General features: G+C 35.5%; 1 protein-coding gene across 2 annotated transcripts; it reads left to right on the top strand.

Annotated features, from left to right (window-relative positions):
• Positions 1-17: 17 nt before the first annotated feature.
• On the top strand, positions 18-12,289 carry LOC134664048 (uncharacterized). 2 transcript variants are annotated; one of them, XR_010098196.1, is made up of 8 exons: positions 18-159; positions 238-453; positions 915-1,080; positions 1,579-1,709; positions 2,164-2,278; positions 2,811-3,030; positions 11,347-11,682; positions 12,023-12,287. XR_010098196.1 is itself a non-coding variant. In XM_063520618.1 (7 exons), the coding sequence occupies exons 1-7, from the start codon at positions 143-145 to the stop codon at positions 11,523-11,525; spliced, it is 1,044 nt and encodes a 347-aa protein (XP_063376688.1). In that variant the 5' UTR covers positions 18-142; the 3' UTR covers positions 11,526-12,289. The 2 variants fall into 2 exon arrangements, 1 of the variants encoding a protein (XP_063376688.1); XM_063520618.1 differs by having other exon boundaries at positions 11,347-12,289.
• The last annotated feature ends 482 nt before the right edge of the window (positions 12,290-12,771 follow it).

Here is a 12,771-nt window from a genome sequence, read left to right on the forward strand (position 1 = left end):
CCTGTGGAGTTATTGGCTCTACTTTATTACTTCAAATTTGTAATTTGTGTATGAAAATTAATTAGAATATACTATAATTTATCAACATACAGAGTCATTTAATAAATATTTTTTAGAAAACGGACATTAAAATCCAAAATCAATGTACATTAGAAGAAAGTAAGGCACTTATTTTTAATTAAATTACCCATAAATAGTATACTGATAAACAATTACCGTATGTTGTTTTTATTTCAGTACAGCAGTTAAATACTGCTTGGGGATCGCGTTAGGGGCAATTTTATATGGTGAAGTGATCGTGTACTATATCCAAGCACTCCAATGGCAGAATTTACAATGCCAAGTAGGAGACAAAACTTGTACGAAGATACTTTTCATCGCCGATCCACAGATACAGGGTGAATTAGCGGTGCCGCCGCCTTTGAGCTACCTTTTTAACTGGGATAGTGACAGGTGAGTAGTAGATCTACTAGTTAACAATATTAAAGGTGGATTAGCCTATAAGTACAAGTTGCATATGGTGACCAAAGCGTACACTCCTGCCTTATGGAGCGCAAATCAAGAACCCAATGGTTTGAATAGACTATAGGCCCAGCGCTATCTTCTTTTTGCTATGTCAGGCTCCTAAGCTTCCGATTTAGAGGTGACTTTATACTGCAACCATTCCCAATCTGTTGTGCTTTCTGCTTATTAAAATTTCTGGTCTAAAATTCCTGCAATTTTCTACAGGATCCTTTTGATCTTAAGAGACTAACTCCTCCGTGCATACAGTGATATCATAACATTTTACAGGCATAGTATGACTTATTATCAACCACATATGCGCCAATAGAATTTCAACTTTAGTATTCCAATTTAAGGTTCAAATTCGATGTGGCCTAGAAAAAGGTTAATAATATCTTATCATGTTTCAGATTTGTACAGATGACATTTTCAAGAGTTGTCCGTCATTTTGAACCAGAAGTTTTGGTGTATCTCGGAGACCTTATGGATGAAGGATCCATAGCTGACACAGAACAATATTCGCACTATATCAAAAGGCTATCTGATATATTTGATAATATACCTTATCCTGTACATGTAAGATTGAAAATTCTACCTTCAATATATACTTAAATATGACAAATCACAGGCAACAGGCTTTTACAAGTGTAAATTGGAATAATGAAAGTTTGAGAATATAAGTAAATAAATAGTATAGTCATGCACCTTCTAGCTATGTCCCACCTCACTAAACTGAGGTTTTGTCAAAGTACTTTTAAAAGAAATATTTAAAAATATACATTGAAAAAGGAGTTCACATTTTAGAAATTTTATTAGGACTATTAGGAGTATATCAGGTTTTCAACCCTTAACATATGAACTGACAAGAACATGTATTCATGTTCATTTTGTATTGGAAATGGGGTGCTTGGCACCGAAAGTGTTAAACTGAAACCATGTTCTGTTCTAAACTAGCAACTTTTTTTTTAGTAAGTCTATAATTTATTGATCTTAATCTTAAAAGAATAACCATAATAATACAATATTAAAACTAGAATTAAATAATTACCTAGCAATTAAATTGTTTCCTTACAGCAAATCTGGGTACCAGGAGACAATGACATTGGAGGAGAGAATGAGCCGATCAAGTGGGATAAGGTGAAGTTGTTCCATAAGGTGTTTGCTCAGCCACCTATAGTGGCGGTTAAAGACATATCATTCTACAGGTACTTTGATTATTTATTTTGAAACTTAAAATTCTTACATCTAGAGCAGCGGTTGGCAACCTTTTAGCAGCCCCCCACATAGTAGTTAACGAAGATGACGCGGGCCGCACTTTGGTAATATTTGTGACTTTAGCAGACATTGTCGATCGTCAGTACTACATACAAAATAGCTAGGGACGCTCGCGGGCCGCATGCGGCCCGCTGGTTGCCGACCGCTGATCTAGAGTATGGTTGTGGGGCATGGCATACTGCGTCCGATTCGCACGTCGCTCCGAAGTTTGAGCGAGGCAAAGCTATGCGCCTATTACTCGTATAGCGATATCCCGCTCGCACGTCAGAGCGACGTGCGAATTGGAAACTGTGCCATTCCTCTGTATGTTGGATTTGTTAGCTGTTCGCCCAATACGCATTGTAATGAGCTTTCTGCCTTTTAAAATAATTATTTGATTGGCAGGATAAACGCCATCACGCATGCGTTCCCCAAACTGCCCGAGAACGAGACAGACGATAATTTCAAGATAGCTGTCTCGCACTATCCACTGCTAATACGGCATGCCTTTATTGCAGAGGTAAATTAACGAAAAATTAACTCTAAATAATGGAATTATGAGTGATTTTTGGAATTAGCCGACATTCTGTAGTAGTAGGAATTACCCGAATAAATCTTATGCTAAGGGTGGGTATTCCATCTGTCCGATATCATTGCGTCTCACTCTCTTAATAAGCAAACTGCGAGGCATAATACACATTGTACAAATAAATTGGACAGGTGGAATACCACCCTAAACTACTGAGCCGATTTTGATAAACAGCTAGTCCTGGATATTTTGAAAGCTTAAGGGCTGAGTAAGGAAGGACTACTGTATGCTAGTAGAGCTACTTCATTTTTGGAAATTTTTAGTAAAAATTTTGCTTAATTTGGGACTCAATCTGTATTGATTAGCTAGTAATTAAACTTACCTATTACTCAATTTCCTTATTTTACTACAAATACACACATCTAATCATGCCTCCCGAAAAAACCTGACCTACCTGTAGCCGCTTCAAAATACGAGATACTTATACATATATCTACGTTTAAAATGATTTACACTTCCTCAGGTAAGCAAGCACGTCCACTTAGACGTATACTTCTGCGCACACGACCACGAATCTAAATACACGACGCAAACGCAAAGATTCGAACAAAGCAAGATGCATCAGTTCTACGGAAACGAAATACTGGACATTGGGTTTGGGGGGGATGTGTATGAGATATATGTCCCGACCTGTTCGTATAGGATGGGGACGAGCAAGATTGGATATGGTGCGGCGGTTTTAGGTATGTAGGGGTCATCCATTAATTACATCACACGTTTAGGGGGAGGGAGGGGGTCAAGAAAATGTGACATATTGTGACATGGGGGAGGGGGGAGACACAAACTTTGTGACGTCACTTTAACTTCATCAGTAACCGAAAATTTATTTAAATTATTTTATTCGCTGTACATTTAAATAACGTTTTGGGTTATAAAATTACTAATATTTATATCGTCAAAAATATTTTGATAAAATATTAATAATACTTAGGTACTTACTTAATTCGATTTGACGATTTCGTAGAAAAAATGTGACGTCACACTAGGGGGGGAGGGGTTTGCCAAATGTGACCAAGTGTGACAAGGAGGGGGGGAGGGGTCAAAAAACCTAGAAATTCGTGTGACGTAATTAATGGATGACCCCGTATTAGAAGTTGAGTTCTTATTAGTTACTAGCTTTTGCCCGCGAATTCGTCTGCGTGGATTAGTTCCAGCAGTTAAATTAAGTATAGCGCCTGGATAAGACAGACAAACGCTTAAGGCGAGGTAAGCTCTTAGAAACGTAATTTTAATGCCATTTTATTAAGAAACGGCAAAGATTAAACACGTGAAAAAAATATATGTTGTTTTTGAGACCTTTACCTAAGTACGTCGGGTACTCGTTACATAATTGGACAAACTTCGCTCGATAGAAAAAAAATCCAAACATACCCTTATTTTCCACCTTAAAACTCATTTCATTTAAATATTATACTACTTTATGTATTGAAAATCACATCAAAATAAACGTCTGTAATGATGTAATGTCCGTCGGGTTTAATCTTGTTAATTTCGTAACACATATAACTTTAAACTCGAAATTTACGAAATCACGGCACTATTTACTCGCGCCCCCGCTGCCATCTCACCGCTCAGTCCCAAGCGGGACGCGTTGGAGGTCGGACGCTCGCCAATTTTTGAAGCGCTCCATATTACGATTAGTTGATAGTACTTACAGTTTTTCATGGTATAACTCTAGATTCTAAACTCAAGTGGGGTCCCCATATTTCTGCTCTTTCAAATATACTGAGTTCTGCAGCTTTTGCAGTGAGCAAAACGTTTGCTAACCTATGTGTAAACAACTCGATCAGTATATATTTTCATAACTGCCATAGCATTATGTCATCATAAGACAGAAGGAGCAACCTTGGAGCAACCGTTCAGATACTATGTAACATTGATACGACCGAATAGTTACTAGAGTTAAACTAAGAAAAGTTTTTAGGCGATTTTGATAGCCCACGCAGTGCAAGTATTATTTACACTCATAATTTCATAGAAGTTTGACATTTAAAATAACACTTACAATACGTGGGCTATCAAATCCGCTGCAGACTTTTCTTCGTCTAACTCTAAATACCATTTTTGTTCTGCAGAAGAGGGCTATTCAAGCAATATATAAAATGAACCATAGAGACTTACTTAGAGATAAATTTCATTAAATTTACATAATAACAGCGTACTCTCAATACATTTATTAGAATATTCTGTATAATAATATAATATAATATTATTATACCTCAGAATATTCTGTATATAGGTACATAAAAATATTGTTAATTTTAGGAAAATTTGTGACATTCATAATACCTATCGATACCTTTGGGTTCAATTGGCGTAAAGGACATTTTGGCGAAAATTAGTTATATATGCAGTTTTATTCAGAATTCCAAGCGCTTTCGTCCTGCATAGTTAAAATTTCGATATATTTTAAAAAGTTGCCTTTACAACCCAATTTTTTACTATGATTTTGCAAAAACACCTTAGCTCAGGGACCGTAAATGAACAGTTATAAATTACATGTTCATAGATGTTATCGTTGTAAATGACTCACATTATGTCTTTTGTTGTCCTTTAAGCCCGTCATTTTTCTTGATGATTTTTCATATCGTATGGTCAAGATGGTCATAAAGGACATATTTTAGTATTGATATTATTTTACTTGCCTATTTACAACCCGCCCTAAAAATGATTTTACCATAAGTATATGAAGCGAACCAGGTTGTACAGGACTTTTCTAATATTAATGTGTCTTAATATTATGTTTTGATAATGTGTCTTTTACTACCACAAATTAGTTTCTGAACTCTAAATTCAAAACAAATAGCATGGACGTAGCGGTGTATAATATCAAATAAAAAGTTTCCTGGGACCTTTATTACTATAATGTCCTTAAATTTGAAAGCATTTACGCTAAGAGTTTTTCCGCAGTTATCTTTATTCAAGGGCGTAAAGGTCTATAATACCAAATTATTAAATAGTTTTATGGGCCCTTTATTACTAAAATGTAATGTTTGCCCTTTAGCTTAGAAACCTCAGCTCAGGTTTTTTCAGCAACTATCGTTATTTTACTCGCAGTGGAATCTCTTATAGCCCTGCGACAACATACAGGCCTGTACATAATACACTCTGTACCTTTCGGATTCGCATTTTTTGTTGATTAAGAGAACAAGACAGGTGTATCAGCGACTGCCCATCGCCTCGCTTACCCGATTCTCATCGGAGATGCAGCTTGATCGGGCGCAGGGATATGTTATGCCTGTTATTATTCGTCCCTGAGCAGTGGAAGTGGTTGTTTGTGTGTAATTTAATTATTTCTGTCATTGCATGAGCTCAACTACACTAACTCGTTGATATAAAACAAAAAAGCTTCGTTTCAAGCACTTTAAAAAGTTTGAAACGTATCTGGACGAAGAAGTAATTAATATTTAATGACCAAATCGGTTTAAATTAATTCGTTTACTTAATTGTTTCATAACCTTTTAAAAGAAGATACTCGATGATGTATAGAAAGTAAGTTACGCAGACGTTAGCGAATATGTCAGTGTCAAAGTCGTGGTAAGGCTATTGATTAAAAATTCTAGTACTAAAAAGCTTTCACATATATCTTATACAAGAATATCCATTATTACAAAAAAAAATTGAACGACTGTTCCAATTGAATATTATTATGATTTAAATTTCATCGAACTGAATAAATGGTATAGGTAGGACCTTGGACCTTAGGAGGATAGGGGATTATTAAGGACTAGAGTTTGCACGACGGATCCGAAATATATGGGAAGATCCGCGGATCCGGATCCAGATCCGGATAATTTCATACACTTCGGATCCGGATTGCAAACCCTATTAAGGACTGTGTTTGATAACTTATAGGACGATCGACAGCAGCATATTTTATCAATGGTATCGATACTATCGAACTTTTGTCCTACAATGTGGTTAATCTATCTAAATAAAACCACGCTTGAAGACTAGTTAAATCTCTCAGGTTACATAAACATTCATAGATAGCTCCGAGTACATTCATACTAAAAAACTCGGCAAGTTCAATAAAATATTGTCCGAACGATAGACAATATTATGTCCACTATACAATAAAACAATATAACAATTAATATGAGCCTATTTTTAACATTACTTTTAAATCGATCATTTAGGAATAGGAAATCGTACGCAAATTAGTTATTGAACACTCGCTTATCTCGGCAGTCCAGTGTAATATTGCACGCGCCCGGTCAAGACAAGACTGAAGATACCTTTGGGTTCGATTGGCGTAAAGGACAAAATGCTACTTTTCAGGAGACGCGAATAACTGCGATGTTTTGTTTAATGTTGATATATTTTTTTTATTTATAGAGCTATATTTTTGTAAATATTGAAATATTATGTGTATTGGAAAAGTATTCAAAATGTTAGTCTCTTTAACCTAAATTAGCGATCATATCTATAAATTCAATACGAAAGAAGTTAATGTCCTTTAAAATTGGTCAAAAACACTATGAATGTCCTTTACGACCATGACATTTTTGATAATTTAGTGAGTCTTGTTTGGTAGGGGGTCGTAAGTGACATACTCAGACGTTTTTATTCTAAATTCAGGGTGTATTCGTTACCAACTACGGTACACATCGACTACTGTAGGCTCAAAGGGTTTAACGGACAAAACGCGATTTTTAGGAGAGCCAAAAACGGTTTGGTTTTGAGAAAAAAAAATCATACCTTTTTGTTTGTTTCAATAAACGGATGTCTGTATTTATGGCTTATTCTTAACTTTTTGAGTTCTTTTGAACTGATTGCTTGAACTTATAATACAATACTTATTTACGAAAACAGCGTGTCCGTTACGCCAAAAAACACGACTGTTTTTAAGAAGCGCGTCCCTTACGCCTCTTTTTTTATGGTTGTCTTATTAGAAAAAGGGCGTAATGTACTTACAGAAAATTTTTGCCACAAAATAATTTTTTTTATTTGTTTATATTACTTCAGCAGAATCACTGCTGTCCTACCATCTATATATATTTATTTATGTCTATCAATACAATTTATAACAATTATTTTTACTATACTATGTAATTTAAAACTGGTCATTTACGCCCCCTGAGCTAAGGTGTTTTTCCAAAATCATAGTATAAAATTGACAACTTTTAAAGATATATTGAAATTTTAACTATACAGAACGAAAGCGCTTGGAATTTTTAATAAAACTGTATATATAACTCATTTTCGCCAAAATGTCCTTTACGCCAATTGAACCCAAAAGTATCGATTTCTAAAGCTTATTATATCACACAAGACTACATGAATTATAAAACAACGTGGAATGAAATGTGATTAGAAATGATTGATTTTTATTATTTTACTGTGGAATACTCTACATATAATTATCTATACTTAACCACAGGGCGGACACGCCATACATCGAAAATCATTTGCGTTTATATGTGTGCACGGCACGTCTGTACACGCGTCATTGTGTGAGTAAGTGGCTTAGGGCTGACTCGTGCGGCGCGCGGGGAAGGCGAAGCCGAGGTTTGCCGAGGCCGGCCGAAGGACACGACGAGCGGCCCGCTGCGTTGCATAATTCGACCGAAATAGGTACGTAAAAAAACAAAATATAGGTTTATGTTTAACAAAATATAGGTTTATGTTTTATTTCGCTCCAATTGTTGAATTGGCTTTGTCAGTTTATAGTCCTGCACGTACTTGGACTTTCAACACGCCATTATTAAATGTACCTTATTGTTGATGCCTATTGATTATTTTATATAACATTTTAAGAAATTATTATGTAAATTATTTCTTAAATTCTTAAAATTAAATTAAAAATCAAACGCGAATGTCCCGCGACCAACAAGTTCTTTTTTGTGAAAAGAGTGTTAAACTAAAAATAAAACATTTACGAAAAATATCTGTGTAGAAGGTCTAGTTAGCTAGGTCTGAGTAGAAGCAATAACAAATAATAGTGCAAATTTAACTAGACACAGTGTTGCAATGCCAAGAGCTTTACAATCCATAGTTTTATTGCCACCGGAGGAAGCTGAAATAGAATCCTTAATACTTAGTCTTAAAACTGACTGTGCTACTGGTTGGGATCTTATACCAGCAAAACTGCTTAAACTTGCAAAAAATGTAATTGTTAATCCTCTCACAAAACTTATTAAAATGTGTTTTAAACAGGGGGTCTTCCCTGTGGCACTTAAAAGATCCTTAATTACACCTGTTCATAAAGGAGGAAGCAAAGACAATGTTGCTAACTACAGGCCAATCTCAGTTTTGTCATCATTGTCAAAAATCCTTGAAAAAGCTCTAAATAACCGACTTGTCAAATACTTGGAACACCACAAAATTTTAGCAAATTGTCAATTTGGATTCAGGCCAGGCAAGAGCACGGAAGACGCCGTCAGTGCTTTGACAGATCACGTTACTACCCTACTAGATACAAAAAAAAAATGCCTGGGCGTTTTCCTTGATCTTGCCAAGGCATTTGACACTGTCTCGATTCCAGAGCTTATCCGCAAGCTGGAGTGTATTGGCATAAGGGAAAGGGCTCACATGATTTTCAGTGACTTCCTGGTCAATCGTACACAACAAGTTAAAATAGGAAACACTGTTAGTAAGGATGCCCCTGTCATTTATGGTGTGCCCCAGGGCAGTATACTGGGACCCAGTTTGTTTCTGATTTACATAAATGACCTGTGTCAATTATCGCTTACAAAAGGTAAAATCTTCACTTATGCTGATGACACCTCTATAATTTTCCATGGAGATACATGGGAGGAAGTGTATAGTAATGCTGAGATAGGACTCCATAAAATCAGTAGCTGGTTACAAAGAAATCTACTTACCCTAAACTTAAGTAAGACCACATATTTACAATTTTCTTTAAATAAATCATTTATGCAAAATAGAGAACTTAAGGTTCACACATGTAGTTTTCAGACAGGAACTGATTGTACTTGTACTGTCATTGCTAAATCTGATTGCATTAAGTATCTAGGAGTACTGCTTGATGATAGACTGAGTTGGCAGCCACATTTAGAACTAACCTCAACACGAATAAGAAAACTAGTTTATATTTTTAAGAAATTAAGATCTGTATCTGAACTAGATTTATTAAAAACTGTGTATGTTGCTTTGGCGCAGCCAGTCATTGGTTATTGCAATGTTGTATGGGGTGGCGCTTGTAAAACCCATATGATAAAATTAGAAAGAGCTCAGAGATCCCTGTTGAAGGTCATGACATGTAGACCATATAGATATCCAACGACTCTATTATATAAACAATGTCAATTGCTATCTGTCAGACAACTATATTTATTACTGTTAACGTTAAAACAGCATAAGCTTACCCCCTATGATCAAAATAAAAATACAAGTAAGCGAACAATGACAAATGTATGTGTGCCATATAAATGCAGACTGGCTACTGCCAGACGGCAACAGGGTTTTATGAGCATCTTTATATATAATAAAATTAACAAAACTCTAAATATCTATCCCCTAACTAAATATGAGTGTAAGAGAAAACTTAAGTCTTGGTTGCTGTCATTAGATTATGATCAAACTGAAAGCATCCTACATTAATATACTCATATACACACACATACACACACACACACACACACACACAATAAATAAATATATATATATATATAATGTAATTGCTATGTAATCTTACTAGAATGGCATTGTTTTCTGGTATCAAAACAAGCCCTATAAATAAATATAATTAATTTCTTTAAATATAAAATTAAAAACATAAATTTAGTAGTTAATAATAAGATTTGATAATCTTCATTCTGTCTCTATTGTCTGGGAGAGGACACTGACTTCTGTAACACAGGTCTTTACCTAGCTCAGAAGTCAGGGACTTCAACACCTACCTGTAACTTGTTTTTGTCAATAAAAATATTTTTATTTATTTATTTATTTATAGTTACCTTAGGTACTTTAAATATTAAATGTTGGCTTAACATTCACAAATTCAACGAACGGGTTTTAATTCATATGATATTATTATTTTTACGCAAAAGTATAGCCTTATTTACTAATACATATTTCGTCTCTTTGGAAAACTATATTATTATTCATTTCTACAATAATTAGGTATCCGTACTACCCGTACATCGCACAATACACCGGCATTTTGAACGTTGCGTCATCGCGTCGCGGCGTCGCTAGCCGAACTGAGCGTACGTCAGGAGTCCGTCAGAACTCAGTCGCGGGGCGAGGTAATCCGAGTCGGGGCGGGGCGGTGCGTGTCCGTTCTGTATGATAATACTATTACTTATTCTGTGACTTAACACCATTGTAAATTTCATTAAATACTCATCAAAATACGAATTAGCATATAAACAATCTCAATTTTATTTATTTCGTCAATATATAAACCTTATTCAACATAAATTTCCGAAAAAATTTCGGAACTAACAAACCAGAATACGGATGGCGACAGAATAAGGAAGTAGACGTGTTGTGCGGGAATCGTGCGGCGGGGCGCGCGGGGTGCCCCCCTGCCTATTCTATCGCTACGTCTGCTTCACCCCCTTGAAAACGTAAAACTCGAATATAAGAGCGCCTTAATTGCTTACACCAATTAACAGGCAATTAATTAATTTTCTCTTTTTGACCCTCTTTAATTTACCTATAATGGAGAGGTGTTGTTGAACAGTCACTAGGGTCTGTGCGGAAAGAGAAGAGTCGTAGAATCTATTGGGCCCCATACATTTTGCGACTCTACTCTAAATATAAACATAAGTTTTAACTTAACTTTGTACCTTTAACGGCGAGTTAGCAGCCACCCCAAAAATGAATTCTATTCACCTATAAATATAATTCATTTTAGTATAAGGTGGCCAGGTATTGAAACTTAAACTAAAATGAATTCTGTTTATAGGCGAATAGAGTTCATATTTAGTTTAGGGCCGCCAGTTACTGGCGAATTACCCCAGTGAATGTCAAAGCGTTTCTAATTGTAATATACATAATTATAAATAAAAAAATTGTAACATTTTCAGATTACAACAACACCCGCTTGCGCTACACCGTGTTCTGGTCGCCGCAGCGTTTCATCTACCTCTTCGGATATCTTGTTCTCCTGGTACTGGGCATTGCTTACACAGCGGCTTGCATAGTAAAACTGTTCTGCCAGTGGTATTGTAGGAGTATAAGTTTACCCATGTATAGCAAGCTTTAGCGGTGTCATGTACCGTGTTAACCTACCTCCATGGACAAACGAATATACTTATATGTAATTATTAAGGATATGATGGAAAATTAAGGTTCCCGCAGTTGGGTAAGGTAACAAAATTCCGGTGTGACCTGTTATTCGCATCACATTTACCTTTTTTAGGGTTCCGTACCCAAAGGGTAAAACGGGACCCTATTACTAAGACTTCGCTGTCCGTCTGTCACCAGGCTGTATCTCACGAACCGTGATAGCTAGACAGTTGAAATTTTCACAGATGATGTATTTCTGTTGCCGCTATAACAACAAATACTAAAAACAGAATAAAATAAAGATTTAAGTGTGGCTCCCATACAGCAAACGTGATTTTTGACCAAAGTTAAGCAACGTCGGGCGTGGCTTGGATGGGTGACCGTTTTCTTTTTGCATTTTTTTCCGTTTTTTTTTGCTTTATGGTACGGAACCCTTCGTGCGCGAGTCCGATTCGCACTTGCCCGGTTTTTTAGTTTCTAACATGATAGAAATTAAATTGAGCATGTAAAATTGTAGATGACAGAGTTTTTTTTTATAATTTATATTGTTAATAATTTCTTATACTTTTGGGATTCATTGTCAAGCGAACCCCAGGCTCCGTGAGCCGTGGTAAAAAGCCGGAACAACGTTAGTAAGATATGATACTTGTTGTGTTAATTTATTTAAGACAATACGAATTTTAATATTGAGAGCTTGCCCCATCCATAGTTATTGTTATACTGTAGTGTTAAAGATAAATTATATCCCACCAAAAACATAAATGTAAAAAAGGAGAGCCAAGTTCAATACAAAAATTATGCTTGGCTGTGGGGCTCGCCGCAAAAAGAATGGAGATCTAAATGAGTGCCACTGCCAAGTTCTATGCAAAATCCAAATATGTATTTATAGGAACAAAATAACATTATAAACAAGTATTAAACTCTATTTCTTTGCTTTATTGGATACCTATAACAATTGCTGTTATTTAAAAAAATGTGAGACCTTAAAGTAGGTTAGATTTGACTTGGCCAGTTTTCATTATATCAATCATTTTATATATATTGTAATTCTGATAAAACCTGGCCAAGCCAAATCTAACCTACTTTAAGATCTCACATTTTTTTAAATAACAGCAATTGTTATAGGTATCCAATAAAGCAAAGAAATAGAGTTTAATACTTGTTTATAATGTTATTTTGTTCCTATAAATACATATTTGGATTTTGCATAGAACTTGGCAGTG

This window comes from Cydia fagiglandana, chromosome 4 (assembly GCF_963556715.1).
Source record: "Cydia fagiglandana chromosome 4, ilCydFagi1.1, whole genome shotgun sequence".
Lineage (NCBI taxonomy): Eukaryota > Metazoa > Arthropoda > Insecta > Lepidoptera > Tortricidae > Cydia > Cydia fagiglandana.

What these genes read in the sequence shown, in the direction of transcription:
- LOC134664048 (XM_063520618.1), top strand. An exon ending in ATATACCTTATCCTGTACAT is followed by an intron (nt 1,081 to 1,578) that starts GTAAGATTGAAA and finishes GTTTCCTTACAG; the next exon opens with CAAATCTGGGTACCAGGAGA. An exon ending in AAAGACATATCATTCTACAG is followed by an intron (nt 1,710 to 2,163) that starts GTACTTTGATTA and finishes TTTGATTGGCAG; the next exon opens with GATAAACGCCATCACGCATG.